The sequence below is a fragment of the Amaranthus tricolor genome, chromosome 3 (assembly GCF_026212465.1).
Source record: "Amaranthus tricolor cultivar Red isolate AtriRed21 chromosome 3, ASM2621246v1, whole genome shotgun sequence".
NCBI classification, from domain to species: Eukaryota; Viridiplantae; Streptophyta; class Magnoliopsida; order Caryophyllales; family Amaranthaceae; genus Amaranthus; species Amaranthus tricolor.
Window position 1 is genome coordinate 19,940,647 of NC_080049.1, and position 16,485 is coordinate 19,957,131.

Genomic DNA, 16,485 nt, shown 5'->3' on the forward strand with positions numbered 1-16,485 from the left:
GTGACGACGTTGATGAACAGGAGAAACATGGAATTGTGGTGTGAATATCACAAAGAACATGGTCATACCCTTGCACAATGTCGAGAACTTAAGAAGGTCCTAGATTGTTTTGCTGATAAAGGAAAGTTGGGACGTTTCATGAACCAAAATCAACAATATCAGCCTAATCATCCAAGGTAAGGTCTATACAATAACCAAAGTCAAAACCAAGATGGCGACAGAAGGAAAGAAGAATCTAGTGCCACCGAAGGCTTTATCAATGTCATCTCTGGCGGATATTCCGAATTCCATGCCAGCAACAGGTCCATAAAGGACAGTGTCCATACTCTGATGATAACTATCAAAACCACCGACAAGCCCCCAACCATTCCAAAAATGATTTTTAACGAGAAGATGGGAAGTCCCATCCAATATCCTCATGCTGATCCCATTGTCTTAACTTTGAAAGTAGGACTAATGAACGTAAGAAGGGTACTGGTGGACACTGGTAGTACCGTTGACCTCATCACCATGGATTGTCTGAGACAGCCGAAATATGAGGCTCATCACTTAGAACCTCTTGATACACCCCTAGTGGGATTTGGAGGAAGTCGGGTTATCCCACTGGGCATCATCGTCTTGCCAGTCCGGTTGGGAGAAAAAGAAAAAGGAAGATCCCTCCCACTAAAATTCACCGTCGTTGACATCCAGTTCCCATACAACGCTATTATGGGCGTTCCCTTGATTAACAAAGTAAAGGCCGTCATTTCCACCCATCAACTTTTCATTCAATACGAGAAGGATGATGGAACCATTGGGATACTTCAAGCAGATCAAAAAGTTGCACGAGAATGCCAGGTGAATACCTTGAAATTAGGGATAAAAGCAGGGAACATGGATTGTAACAACCCGACTTACCGTTGACTGGGTAAACAGGGTCGTCACGGGGTTTATTTCCCAATAAACTTAAATCATATCCCAAAACCTGGGCAAAAGAATTACCAGCTCTATTACAAAACCAACACAGCTAAATCTCAAACCAAATATCTAATCTAAACATAAAGCAACCATACAACTCATTACGAGTCCATTATAATCAACATAATCAGAACTAATCAGAACTAATATACATTAAACAAATTCCTAATACAAACTATAAGCTTCCACGGTCTCAGCTCAAAAGGAAATCCTTAGCACTCTCATCAACATTGCTAACCCGATTATTCCAGACCGAATCCGATCTGTAATCAGCTAAAAGATGGAAACTACAAGGAATCAGATTAAACTGAGTGAGAAGCAACAATCCAAAACAATTAAACACAGCAATTCAAATCAATGGTTTAAAAGCAACATCAGTTTCCTAGATCTATGTGCGCACAGGGAGTCTAGTTTGAGAGGTGCCCCATAGCTCTAAGGCTATGTCGCTCTCGGGTGAAGCTAGTCAATATCTCAATGACAATTCGCTTCAAAAACAGGGAGTAGGGAACCATGTTCCTCAACTCCGTCAATGACCAGCTCGAGAGCCCGATCCATTGACCATATCAATCTCAGCATAATCATTCATAAACATTTATCACATTCATATAAATTTCACAAACTTTAAATAAACATTTTACAAATGGTAGCCTGGCCAGACCCCTTTTTAAGGGACTGTTACTACTCACCAATAACGCTTCAAGAAGCGAAGTCCGTTTCTCCACCATCACTAGAAAGGTTCCTCGATGATGTCGTCTCCTGAAGCATAACAAAGATAACATCACAACAAAGCGTTCGATACTACAAACTAGGTTCATATAACTCATTGTATCTCCTCCTATGATCGCATCTTAGTTCCATCTTCTATTCTAATAATTCTAATTTCAAAGATTGCGCAAGTTCTAATTCTAACCCCAACATATATAAAAAAAATATAACCTTGTTTAAGACTAGCTTATAACCTTGTAACGATCATACATCTCCACAATTCCCTTTGTATTTCCAATTCAAACACTTATAGTTCATTTAACTCAAACCAAGAAACTAAACAAGATTAACCAGCTATCCTAAAAGAAGAACATAACTAATTTATCCATTCAACTAATAACTTTCACATGAACCCTGATACTTTCGAGAATAACCAATCATATAAAATCAAGGGTTATATCCAACACTTACAATTACCCAACTATTAAATAAATAGCTACAACAAAGAACTATCCACCACTAGCAAATTCACATGAATCAACTAATATTTAAGAACATCAAGTTTCCATAAACTTTCCACATTCAATATCCTATCGATATCTTAATCTTCGTAAATTCATACTAATTAATAATTCCGCAATTAAGTTCTTATCACCACTTTGACCTATATTTATCATTAACATTCAAATCCAAATCCTCACCACTACCTATACACCATCAAGACACTACGAATCCATTCCCACAAATTGTTTCACAAGTATATGGTATTGTATCTAAGAGCATCAATCTATTCAATTATTCACCATTATCATAACTTGTCACAACTCTTAGTTCCTAACAATAATTCAGCAGCTAAATATACATATCCAACAGCTAGTCTCAATCAACAATACTCATCTAATTAGGAATCCCGTAATGGTTTTAGGACACATCTTACTAAAACGGGCATAACTCACTCATACGGAAACTAAATGAGACGATTTAAGTGGCTACGCGACCATTACTCAGAGCTCTACTATTATTATTCAGACACTAAAACCCAGAAAAAATTAAAAAGAAACCCAAAATAGCCAAAAAAGAAGGTTCGTTATGGATTTTTAAGACAGCCTGCTAGTATTTCACTATTTTGAACATAACTCTCTCATATAAACTCATTTTGGAGCGATTCAAGTGCCCACGTGATCGCGACTCGAAGCTCTACAAATCTCATGAAGACACCAAAACCCCAAAACGACTCTAACTATTTCAAAAACAGCAACACAAATTCGGACAGAACAAAACGGAACCTCATTGTCGATCTTTATGACAGTCTACTAGTATTTTGGACATAACTTCCTTATACGAACTCATCTCGGGGTGATTCAAGTGTCCACACGACCGCGCCTCAAAGTTCTACAAATCTCAAGAAGACATAAGAACCCAAAAACAATCAGAACCATCCCCAAAATAGCCAAAACAGAAAGTTCAGTTTATGAACTGAAATTTCAGAATCCCAAATACTCAATTTGAAACTAGAACTCAAATAACCCAAATAATCAATTCTAATCAACACTAAAAACAACTCAATTACTAATTAAACTCATATACTCTAATTAAATTCAAGTTGATGCTTAAATTTGATTTAAAAACACCAAATCAATTTACAAAATTCTAACATTTAAATTTAAAAACAAAACAACAAAAGAGGGAAAAGTGGTTACCAACAATAAAGGGAGGAGGAGAAGTGGTTGCTGTTGGTGGTGGAACTCGTGGCTGGGCTTGGTCGTGCCGCCGCCGTGGGTGAAGGGAGTGGGACGTGAGAGAAGAGGGAAGAGAGGGATTGAGAGTTTGAAGGTAAAAGATGATGAGGATGAAGAAAGAAATGGGGAAGGGGTATGTCGGTTTAAATGAGATAAGAATGAGTTTATTTTTAGCTTTGACCCGTTAAATTCTATCAAAATCGTCTCGTCGTAAGACAATCTTATATAAGACATGCTGTAAGGCCGTAAGGGTACAATAAACGATTTACGAAATAAGTAAAATTTCGCAATTGGTTGTATGAATAAGGATTGCATTTAGGAATTTATTTTTCAATACTTTATTTAAATTTATTTTTATAAAGATAAGATAGTAATCAATTAATAAAATATAATCAAAATAAACTTTTATCGAAGTACTCTTTATACGAATTTTATACATTAAATAAAATATACCTCTTTCTTGAAAATGTTAACAAATCAAATACTTGAGTCAATATTATCAAAGTAATAATATTATTACTCGAATTAACTTACTTAATAACCCCAATCAGCTTAATAAACTTATAATTAAACTTTATTAAATGATGTCTGTTTCATTCTCCCCAACTTAAAATAATTTCGTCCCCGAAATTATACCTACACTTCTGATCATCCTTCATAACATATAACTTGAATTTTGTGAAATGAGAACCAAATAAACTTTAGTTACTCCCCAACTTTGATTCAAGACATACCATATCTATAAATTTTCAATCATATTTAAGATGAATTACATATTGGTAACACAACTAACCTCAAGTGAATTACTCCAAACCTTTAAATTTGAAACTTCAACCTCAATTTACTTTACGTGAACATTCACATATACTTTAAATAAACCACCTTACTTCAAAATCTTTTATACCTTTAATTACATATTTGGTTATTTCAACCTTTTTATATCCTTAGTTTGAGATATTAAATCATCAACTTACTTGTTGTTTCCCAATTACAATTAAATTCTTAATTAAAACTCTTATAACTCCCGAGATACTTTGAGATGAATACCTTAAGTCATTTATTGAATCTCATATTCATTAAAAATATCCACAATCATTTTTCTATCAACTTTTAATAACTCAAAACTCGATCATTGTCAGCTTACTTTAAATTATAACATTTATAACCCTAATCTTCATTTAACACTTAAAACTTCAAATTCCCTAACAAATTCGTCCGAAATAACTTCAATAACCTTTAGACATTCAAATTCGTATTTTTTTTCCTAAACCATTATTCTATTATACTCATGTTTTACCATTAATAGTTTCATACAATCCCAATTTTATTTTTTTTTAACCTTTAATAACCAAACATTTCCTCACTTACAAAGTCAAACCTCTCACAATTTAAGTATTCTTTAAACTTCCAGTTGATCCTTTTTTTCTTAATTCACATTTTACCATCAATAAAACCTTTATAGAGTCCCAAAGTTATCATTCATTCATTAAAAACCGTTGAAAGCTTTCTCAATTATATTTTTACATTATCCTCAACACGTATAGGCCATTCAATCAAACTTACTACAACATAACTTTAAGTTACTATTAATTGTATTAACCTTTGTTTCCTTTTGAAACTTCTCTTAATTAAAATTTCTCATCCCATAATTGAACATGTCACAAATACTTTTTCTACATTCTTTATTCCTTTATAGATTTTCAATCTTAATACACAATTAACGCATAACTTTCAATATTCCCAAAATGTTTCTTTTAAACTCTTTACATCGAATCATTCTTGCACAGCATCATCGCAATTCTCGATAAGTTTGGTCCTCAACTCCTTTTGCCAGTTATCCGAATATATATAATATCTTTTGGAAAACAATTTCAAGAATACTTGACTCGAGTATATATATTTCAAGTTGAAATTTTGAGATCTTTTAAAAACAACTTCTTTTTTTTTATCATGTGTATTTAGGATCATTCTCGCACTGATAATTCTCTTAAACTTACTCGTCTTAAAATATTAATTTTCCCGAATGTTACATTCTTCCCAACTTGAAATAAACTTCGTCCTCGAAGTTAAATTAAGTCTCCAGCATATATTCCAATCTCTAGCAAACATACATATCGTAAAGCTATCTCCCCCAACTTAGAATGAAATTCGTCCTCGAACTTAACTCACAAAGACTAAGGAGATGCAATAGCTATAAAGCGATAAACATAGAAATGCCTAAGCAAACAACCAGGGATAATCGCGTCTCATGGCATCTACTGCCTCCCACGTGGCTTCTTCGGTAACGTGATTAGACTATAGCACCTTCACAAGCGCTATACTACCTCAACGTGTATCACGCACCTCCCTATCTAGGATTTGAACGAGGGGTCTCCTCGTACTGTAAGGTGTCATCCAAGGTCAACTGTTCGGCTGCAGAACGTGTGAATTGTCTCTAAAGTGTTGTCTCAGCTGAGATGCGTGGAACATGACATGCAATCGCTTAAAAGACGCTGGTTATGCAAGTCGATAAGCTACTACTCACTATACATAAAATTGCTATGCCACCATAGTCAACTAATGTACACAACTTTTAATAAGAACATCATGCAACCCAAAGCTTATTTGTCCTTATCGAATGATAACCATCTTACTCCTCAAATCATAAATTTGTTATTTACCTGCACTTCAATATATAACTACATTCAAAATTCCTATTTCATATATTTGACTCCAACACAAACATTTAGTAAGACAATCCCAAGATAACAAATATACCTTGGATTTTTAGACGAAAAAAACCCTCCTACCTATCTACCTCACAATATAGCATCTCAAAGCACTACAAATACCTCTTAAGTCCATTAATTCTCTGAGACATATGCAAATTTTTCCTCCAGCAAAGGTCTCGCTTTCATGCTGACTTAGTTCCAATTTAGTTTCTCAACATGATTTGCCGCAAACAAATAATAGTTGTCAAATTCCAAACTTCATTGCATCCAAACTTTCATAAGACACTTCTAATCCTAACTTACCTAAAGTAGTAAACATATTCCTCAATGATGAACAATAAAACGCTAAGCCTTGGGACTAGTTCTACTTTTATCCATTATATGAGAATCCAACATACTTCATTTATCTTAACCTAGGGTTTTGAACATAAACTTTCATATTTGCAATGTATTTCCTTAACTTTTCGTTAACCAAAATTTACAACTCTAGCTACTCTAAAGTAACTTACGTTGAGATCCATACATATGCGGTTGCAACTAATATCATCAATTATACTTAACAAAGCCTCAAGTTAACGAATGACATCCCATCCTTATGTCATATTTGCTCTTCCAACCAGCAAAAGAAACTTTGTTCATTCTAAATGATAATCACACGATTTTCTAATAACTCTAATAAATCTATAAGCTCCAATATCCAAACAAACTATAATATATGACATGGTCTAACAACATTAAAAAAAATCATCGTTTACACCAACATATGAGCACCGTATGCAACTCAATCACTAGGCTTTGAAAATTATCATATGCTCTTATCATAGACTTTTCTATCACGATGGCTTCAAGTACTTTGCCTTCACTAACTCTCCTACAATGTCACAGACATTCTCAATGTTCAACTCACTTACAACCAAACACTATCGAGTTTACACAACTATATAACCTTGCTTTCGTACACTAAACTATAATCATACTCATGGATCGACAAACAAAAGCTGATAGAAAAGGGCTAGCAACAAGATGAAACGATTCGCAATCTTAGGACATACTATTCTAGCTACTAAAACGATAACTGACAAGGAACTATGATAAGCAACAAGACATTGGCATCATCAGAAAACAAATTCAAATGTTGCATCATCGAACTAAATCTTCTTGCCGTCACGATCAATCGTTAAGAGCGTCTTTTCGTTTTACCCCGTAATCCTCACATCTCACATCCTACACTTCTAAAATAAAAAAAAAACAAGACTAACTCAAACACCTAGGTTAATTCCACAATCATATTCACTTCTGTTCCTATCTCTTATCTTAAACATCTAAATCCACAAGTCACGTTTTTCCTTACTCCCAAGATTGTATGCCCGCTAGATAAACTAACCCTAAGGATCAGCCACGGTCGCGGGTTGGCTCTGATACCAACTGTAACAACCCGACTTACCGTTGACTGGGTAAACAGGGTCGTCACGGGGTTTATTTCCCAAGAAACTTAAATCATATCCCAAAACCTAGGCAAAGGAATCACCAGCTTTATTACGAAACCAACACAGCTAAATCTCAAACCAAATATCTAATTTAAACATAAAGTAACCATACAACTCACTACGAGTCCATTATAATCAACATAATTAGAACTAATCAGAACTAATATACATTAAACAAATTCCTAATACAAACAATAAGCTTCCACGGTCTCAGCTCAAAAGGAAATCCTTAGCACTCTCATCAACATTGCTAACCCGATTATTCTCGACCGAATCCGATCTGTAATCAGCTAAAAGATGGAAACAACAAGGAATCAGATTAAACTGAGTGAGATGCAACAATCCAAAACAATTAAACACAGCAATTCAAAACAATGGTTTAAAAGCAACATCAGTTTCCTAGATCTATGTGCGCACAGGGAGTCTAGTTTGAGAGGTGCCCCATAGCTCTAAGGCTATGTCGCTCTCAGGTGAAGCTAGTCAATATCTCAATGACAATTCGCTTCAAAAACAGGGAGTAGGGAATCATGTTCCTCAACTCCGTCAATGACCAGCTCGAGAGCCCGATCCATTGACCATATCAATCTCAGCATAATCATTCATAAACATTTATCACATTCATATAAATTTCACAAACTTTAAATAAACATTTTACAAATGGTAGCCTGGCCAGACCCCTTTTTAAGGGACTGTTACTACTCACCAATAACGCTTCAAGAAGCGAAGTCCGTTTCTCCACCATCACTAGAAAGGTTCCTCGATGATGTCGTCTCCTGAAGCATAACAAAGATAACATCACAACAAAGCGTTCGATACTACAAACTAGGTTCATATAACTCATTGTATCTCCTCCTATGATCGCATCTTAGTTCCATCTTCTATTCTAATAATTCTAATTTCAAAGATTGCGCAAGTTCTAATTCTAACCCCAACATATATAAAAAAAATATAACCTTGTTTAAGACTAGCTTATAACCTTGTAACGATCATACATCTCCACAATTCCCTTTGTATTTCCAATTCAAACACTTATAGTTCATTTAACTCAAACCAAGAAACTAAACAAGATTAACCAGCTATCCTAAAAGAAGAACACAACTAATCTATCCATTCAACTAATAACTTTCACACGAACCCTGATACTTTCGAGAATAACCAATCATATAAAATCAAGGGTTATATCCAACACTTACAATTACCCAACTATTAAATAAATAGCTACAACAAAGAACTATCCACCACTAGCAAATTCACATGAATCAACTAACATTTAAGAACAACAAGTTTTCATAAACTTTCCACATTCAATATCCAATCGATATCTTAATCTTCGTAAATTCATACTAATTAATAATTCCGCAATTAAGTTCTTATCACCACTTTGACCTATATTTATCATTAACATTCAAATCCAAATCCTCACCACTACCTATACACCATCAAGACACTACGAATCCATTCCCACAAATTTTTTCACAAGTATCTGGTATTTTATCTAAGAGCATCAATCTATTCAATTATTCACCACTATAATAACTTGTCACAACTCTTAGTTCCTAACAATAATTCAGCAGCTAAATATACATATCCAACAGCTAGTCTCAATCAACAAAACTCATCTAATTAGGATTCCCGTAATGGTTTTAGGACACCTCTTACTAAAACAGGCATAACTTACTCATACGGAAACCAAATGAGACGATTTAAGTGGCTACGCGACCATTACGCAGAGCTCTACTATTCTTATTCAGACTTTAAAACCCAGAAACAATTAAAACGATCCCAAAATAGCCAAAACAAAAGGTTTGTTATGGATTTTTAAGACAGCCTGCTAGTATTTCACTATTTTGAACATAACTCTCTCATATAAACTCATTTTGGAGCGACTCAAGTGCCCACGTGATCGCGACTCGAAGCTCTACAAATCTCACGAAAACACCAAAACCCCAAAACGACTCTAACTATTTCAAAAACAGCAACACAAATTCGGACAGAACAAAACGGAACCTCATTGTCGATCTTTATGACAGTCTACTAGTATTTTGGACATAACTTCCTGATACGAACTCATCTCGGGGTGATTCAAGTGTCCACACGACCGCGACTCAAAGTTCTACAAATCTCAACTAGATACAAGAACCCAAAAACAATCAGAACCATCCCCAAAATAGCCAAAACAGAAAGTTCAGTTTATGAACTGAAATTTCAGAATCCCAAATACTCAATTTGATACTAGAACTCAAATAACCCAAATAACCAATTCTAATCAACACTAAAAACAACTCAATTACTAATTAAACTCATATACTCTAATTAAATTCAAGTTGATGCTTAAATTTGATTTAAAAACCCCAAATCAATTTACAAAATTCTAAAATTAAATTTGAAAACAAAACAACAAAAGAGGGAAAAGTGGTTACCAACAATAAAGGGAGGAGGAGAAGTGGTTGCTGTTGGTGGTGGAAATCGTGGCTGGGCTTAGTCGTGCCGCCGCCGTGGGTGAGGGGAGTGGAACGTGAGAGAAGAGGGAAGAGAGGGATTGAGAGTTTGAAGGTAAAAGATGATAAGGATGAAGAAAGAAATGGGGAAGGGGTATGTCGGTTTAAATGAGATAAGAATGGGTTTATTTTTAGCTTTGACCCGTTAAATTCTATCAAAGTCGTCTCGTTGTAAGACAATCTTATATAAGACATGCTGTAAGGCCGTAAGGGTATAATAAACGATTTACGAAATAAGTAAAATTTCGTAATTGGTTGTATGAATAAGGATGCATTTAGGAATTTACTTTTCAATACTTTATTTAAATTTATTTTTATAAAGATAAGATAGTAATCAATTAATAAAATATAATCAAAATACACTTTTATCGAAGTACTCTTTATACAAATTTTATACATTAAATAAAATATACCTCTTTCTTGAAAATGTTAACAAATCAAATACTTGAGTCAATATTATCAAAGTAATAATATTATTACTCGAATTAACTTACTTAATAACCCCAATCAGCTTAATAAACTTATAATTAAACTTTATTAAATGTAGTCTATTTCATGGATGAAAGTTCAAAGAAAAGAAAAGCTGAAGATGATGAGCCACGTTCTCATGACTGTCCGTCTAAACAGCATGCAGAGTGTTGATCAACCACAACCAGTACATGGGTTTGAAAAAATAGTTGTTTGGGGAGACGAAAAAAAGATCCGTGTTGGAAAAAGCATGTCCCCAGGTATCGGAGAGTCAATCATAAATGTGATCAAGAAATTCCGCGACATCTTTGCTTACACTGTAGAGGTAATGCCCGGTATCTCACCCCGAAATAGCTTCTCATCATTTAGACATCAAGCCTGGCTTCAAGCAAGTCAAGCAAAAACTTAGGCATCAGGGTGTCGAGAGAGTGAAAGCTGAAAGGGAAGAAGTAGATAAACTCCTCAAAGCGGGGTTCATCAGAGAATGCCAATATTCTGAATGGCTAGCCAATGTAGTGTTGGTGAAAAAATCGTCAGAAAAATGGAGGATGTGTGTGGATTTCACCGACCTCAATAAGGCTTGCCCTAAAGATGACTACCCTTTACCCTAAATTGACGGATTGGTAGACACAACTGCCGGACATGCTCTCCTGAGTTTCATGGATGCCAATGCGGGATACCACCAAATTTCGTTGGCAACAAAAGATCAACCTCATACAACATTCATTACCCCAATGGGAGTCTATTGTTATCTTGTCATGCCTTTCGGATTGAAAAACGCAGAAGCAACATATCAACAAATGGTTAACAAGTTCTTTGGGAGCCAAATTGGTCGGAATTTGGAAGTATATGTAGATGACATGATCACCAAAAGCAAGCAGGCAATTGATCACGCTTCTGATTTCAAGAAACCTTCATGACGTTAAGAGCGAATCGAAAGAGTCTATACCCTGATAAGTGTGTATTCGGGGTCACCAGGGGCAAATGCTTAGGATTTTTTGTGGATGAGGGGGGTATTGAAGCCAACCCTGACAAAATCCATGTTGTCCTTAACATGAAATCAACGTCATCTGTAAAGGAGGTAAAACGCCTAACCGGTTGTATTGCCGCCTTAAGTCATTTTATGTCAAAATCAGCCGATAGATGTTATGCTTTTTTCAAAGTACTAAAGTAAGCCACCTTCAAATGGGGGGCCGGAAGCTGAAGAAGCCTTCCTACAATTAAAGGGATATCTGTCATAAATTCCAAAGCTAGTCTCACCCTGGCCGAGTGAAACCTTGTTCTTGTATCTCTCTATGTCTAACTACTCTGTTAGTTTCGTACTTGTCGCAGAAAGAGAGAAGCATCAATTGCCTATTTACTACATAAGCCATGCATACAGAGGCTCTAAATCTAAGTACAGCCCGATCGAGAAAATAGTTTACGCTCTAGTCATGGCAAGTAGGAATTTAAAACCGTACTTCCAATCACATCCTGTTGTTGTTCGCACCTCTCAACCAGTCAAGAAAGTCTTGGAAAGTAGAAATCAATCAAAAAGAATGGCTGACCGGGCCAACCAACTTGCTGATTATGGAATAGAATTCGAACCTAGGACTGCCATTAAGGCTCGAGCCTTAACTGATTTCATCGCCGAAACCTCAGGAGCAAATGAAGAGGTTCAGAATGACGAACCTTGGAAGTTATATGTAGACGGTTCATCCACCAGATCATGTAATGGAGCAGAACTTCTAATCATCACCCCCGCTGGGGCTAGAATGGAGCATTCAATGAGATTTGAGTTCACCGCTACTAACAATGAAGCCGAGTATGAAGAAATGTTACTAGGACTTGGTATATGTGTAACACCCTGGCCCCTCGGACCGCTGGTGACTACTCTTAGAGACTGTAGACTGGCCCCACAAACCAACACAAGTCTTTCCAGCTCATTTTGGCTTCACTCGTGCACACCCGGGAAAACTTCCCAGGAGGTCACCCATCCTAAGATTGCTCTCTACCAAGCACGCTTAACTGTGAAGTTCTTAGCAAATGAGCTCCCTAGAAAAGAAGATGCACCTTGTTGATATGAGTAGTCTATCAATCCTTTTTCAAGCTAAATCTGGGGTATTACACTCACCCCCACTTAAGAATACAACGTCCTCGTTGGACCGTAACTTCAGGATCTTTTCCCCCGCTAGGTGCACTGAACACTATCAGCCACGGTCGCAGGGTTGCTCTGATACCATTTTAACACCCCGGCCATTCGGACCGCTGGTGACTACTCTTGAAGACTGTAGACTGGCCCCACAAACCAACACAAGTCTTTCCGGCGCATTTTGGCCTCACTCGTGCACACCCGGGAAAACTTCCCAGGAGGTCACCCATCCTAAGATTGCTCTCCACCAAGCATGCTTAACTGTGAAGTTCTTAGCAAATGGGCTCCCTAGAAAGAAGATGCACCTTGTTGATATGAGTAGTCTATCAATCCTTTTTCAAGCTAAATTTGTGGTATTACAATATGCCTCGTGTTAGGTGCCAAGAATGTAGTAGCATATACCGACTCACAGCTCATCACGGGATAGGTAAATGGGGAATATGAAGCAAAAGATGATAGCATGAAGATGTACTTGTCCAAGGTACAGGTAGCAATAGCATAATTCCATTCAGTCATCCTTTCTCATATTTCTAGGTTAGAAAATGCCCAGGTTGATGCCTTATCAAGGCTTGCTAGTTCAACCATCAACAATGAACCGAGGAACATAGTATGGGAAGTCCTCCTAACTCCCAGCATTAACGCCTTTGTGGGCCATGTTGATAGAACTGACTCTTGGATGGATCACTACATCAAATTCTTGAGAGACGGAGAACTCCCTGAGGATCCAGTGATGGGACCCATGATATTGAAAAAGTCAAAATGGTTCGAGTGGTATGATGGGGCTCTTTACAAGATGTCATACACCCACCCTCTTCTGAAATGTGTTACCCCCTCTGAAGGCAACTACATCCTCTGCGAGATACACGAAGGCGCCTGTGGCATTCACCAAGGAGCCAGAACTATCATTGGAAAGGTCCTTCGTAGTGGATACTATTGGACAAGTTTGAAGGCAGATGCCGAGAAATTAGTCAAGTGTTGCACCAAATGTCAATTCTTTACCAAAGTACCACGCAAACCAACAAACTACCTATCACCCATGCAATCTGTTCTCCCCTTTGATAAGTGGGGATAGGGCTGAACAGAGTTTGGTCTAAAACGTAAACTAAACCGGACCAAATCTTAATTTAAATATTTGGTCTGGTCTACGGTCTAATTGGTCTGGTCCGATTTTTTTTATTAAAAAAACGGTTTCCAGTCCGGTCCCGGTTTTAAAATTTTCAGACCAGACCGGACCGTAAAACCATAATAAATTCTAATACGGTGAAATTTATTTCTCTTCTAAATGATCACATCTTGTAGGTGTTTCTGTTATTTGAGTTCTAAATCCTTTTTGTCATCTAATTTCTTGTTTATGATATTGGTTATATGCAGCTTTCTCAGTACTTACTAATATATAATATGTTTGTCTTTGACAGCTTATCCAGTAGTAAAATATCTTCATGTGAAAGCCTTGAATTTGAGTTAGGGATGCTGGCGGGGCGGGTCTAATAGGAGACCCGCCCCATCGGGGAGGGGATGGGTCCCAATTTGATGGGTCATGGGGCGGGTACGGGTATAAAATTCATACCCACCACGGGGATGGGGATGGGGAAGGGTTTTAGGTGATACCCGCCTCAAAATATGTACAAATTTTGGGAAATCGGGTACCCGGTATCCGGTTTATATTTTAAAAAAAAATTATTTTCAAATACTGGATTGATTTACTTTGGATGATTTTGAGTTGATGTTGAAATACTTTTGTTTTAGACATGTATATTTGTTTGAGACTTTTGTTATGCGTTTGTTTGAGATAAGAATTGAATACAAATATGTGGCACAGATGGGTATTAATCGAGGATTTGACGGGTAGTGGGGCGGGAAAAATGGGTATTACACAGGGATGGATACCCAGATGGGTGGTGGGGCGGGGATGGTTTTAGATACAAACCCAACGGGGCGGGGATGGGGAAAAAATTATACCCGCCGCGGGGATGGGGATGGGGATGGGGATTGCATTAACAGATGGGGTTGGGGATGGTAATTCCAATACCCGCCCCGCCCCGCCCCGCCCCGTTTGCATCCCTAATTTGAGTACTTATGAGGGTGAAGGAGAATATTTTGGGGGACATGAAGGATCAAGTTTATTTAGCTAGTATAGAGTAACAGTTGATGGTACTATGACTTTGATAAAAAAATACAAAAAAATAAAAAAAAACCGTAGACCAGACCAGACCAAACCGTTCTAGAATGGTCTGGTCTGGTCCGGTCTGGTGTCTTGACTGGTCCGGTCCGGTCTGAAAAATTTTCAGACCGAAATTTCTGGTCTGGTCTGATTTTTCTGTTAAATCAGACCAGACCGGACCGTGTGCAGCCCTAAGTGGGGAATACACTTGCTAGGACCTTTTCCACCTGCTACTGGCCAACGCAAGTTTGTCATTGTTGCAATCGACTACTTCACCAAGTATTTTGAAGCTGAAGCTCTAAGCACCATTACCGATAAGAAAGTCTACCAATTCATTTGGCGAAACATCATCACTCGATATGGAGTTCCACGAGCTATAATCTCCGACAATGAAAGACAATTCAACAGCAACACCACAAGGGAATATTACTAGAGATTCAACATACAAACACGATTTAGTTCATTCTCTAGACCCCAAACAAATGGACAAGTAGAGTAAGAGAACAAAACTATCCTTAAGGGCATCAAGAAGAAATTAGAAGGATGTCGTGGTAATTGGGCAGAAGAACTACCTGGCATCTTGTGGACCTCGAAAACTACAATCAAAGAAGCCACAGGTCACACTCATTTCTCCCTAGTATTTGGAAGCGAAGCGGTGTTACCTGTCGAAGTGGGAATTCCATCTATCAGGATCACATACTGCGATCACCAAACAAGTAACCAAGAGAAACCCATAAACCTCGACCTACTGCCCGAAACAAGGGGGAATGCGTTACTCAAATCAGTAGCTCAAAAGCAAAGAATGACTAGGCAATTCAACAAGATGGTGAAGCCTAAATAGTTCCAAGTCGGAGACTGTGTCTTAAGAAAGGTTGAGGCCACCAGCAAATTCGTTGATAGGGGCAAACTTGGGCCAAATTGGGATAGTCTATATAAGGTCACGAAAATTGTTAGACCACGATCCTATGAGTTGCAAGATGATAGTGGGAATAGCCTACCCAGACCATGGAGCGTCAATCATTTAAAAAGTTCTACTTTTAGACTATAACGTGTAGCTTAGCTATCGAAAAAGGCATCGTACTTCGTAAGAAAATCGTGAATGAATGTAATGTTGGTTTGAGTAAATTATGAATGGAATGAAATCTTGATCCTATAAACTTGTGTGCAATATCAAGTCAGGACTCTTTGCTAATCAAAGATCCTATATACTCATCGTCATGGAATAACTCAGGTGGCAATTTAGCCCCAAATTATTCCAATTAAGTCGGGACTCTTTGCTAATCAAAGATCCTATATATTCATTCATCATGGGATAACTCCGGTGGCAGTTTAGCCCCAAGGTATTCCAATCAAGTTGTGACTCTTTGTTAATCAAAGATCTTATGTATTCATTCGTCATGGAATAACTCGGGTGGAAATTTAGCCCCAAACTATTCCAATCAAGTCGGGACTCTTTGCTAATCAAAGATCCTATATATTCATTCGTCATGGGATAACTCGGGTGGCAATTTAGCCCCAAGTTATTCCAATCAAGTTGGGACTATTTGTTAATCAAAGATCCTATGTATTAATTCGTCATGGGATAACTTAGGTGGCAATTTAGCCCCAAATTGTTCCAATCAAGTCAA

General features: G+C 37.2%; 3 protein-coding genes across 3 annotated transcripts in view; all 3 read left to right on the plus strand.

Annotated features, from left to right (window-relative positions):
• The window catches only part of LOC130808428 (uncharacterized), a 1,218-nt gene extending 315 nt beyond the window's left edge, over positions 1–903 (plus strand). Inside the window, exons 2-3 of the mRNA XM_057673903.1 lie at positions 1–176; positions 297–903. The exon at positions 1–176 is cut by the window's left edge and continues 64 nt beyond it. Coding sequence (XP_057529886.1) covers positions 1–176; positions 297–903 — 783 coding nt within the window. The remainder of the gene's footprint in view (positions 177–296) is intronic.
• Positions 904–6,950: 6,047 nt separating this feature from the next.
• LOC130808429 (uncharacterized) lies at positions 6,951–11,176 on the plus strand. Its single transcript, XM_057673904.1, has 4 exons — positions 6,951–6,960; positions 10,082–10,191; positions 10,645–10,890; positions 10,955–11,176. The coding sequence occupies exons 1-4, from the start codon at positions 6,951–6,953 to the stop codon at positions 11,174–11,176; spliced, it is 588 nt and encodes a 195-aa protein (XP_057529887.1).
• Positions 11,177–11,481: 305 nt separating this feature from the next.
• Positions 11,482–15,290, plus strand: LOC130808430 (uncharacterized). Its single transcript, XM_057673906.1, has 4 exons — positions 11,482–11,735; positions 11,881–12,369; positions 13,231–13,668; positions 15,047–15,290. Exons 1-4 carry the CDS (start codon positions 11,482–11,484, stop codon positions 15,288–15,290), a joined length of 1,425 nt encoding a protein of 474 aa, XP_057529889.1.
• The last annotated feature ends 1,195 nt before the right edge of the window (positions 15,291–16,485 follow it).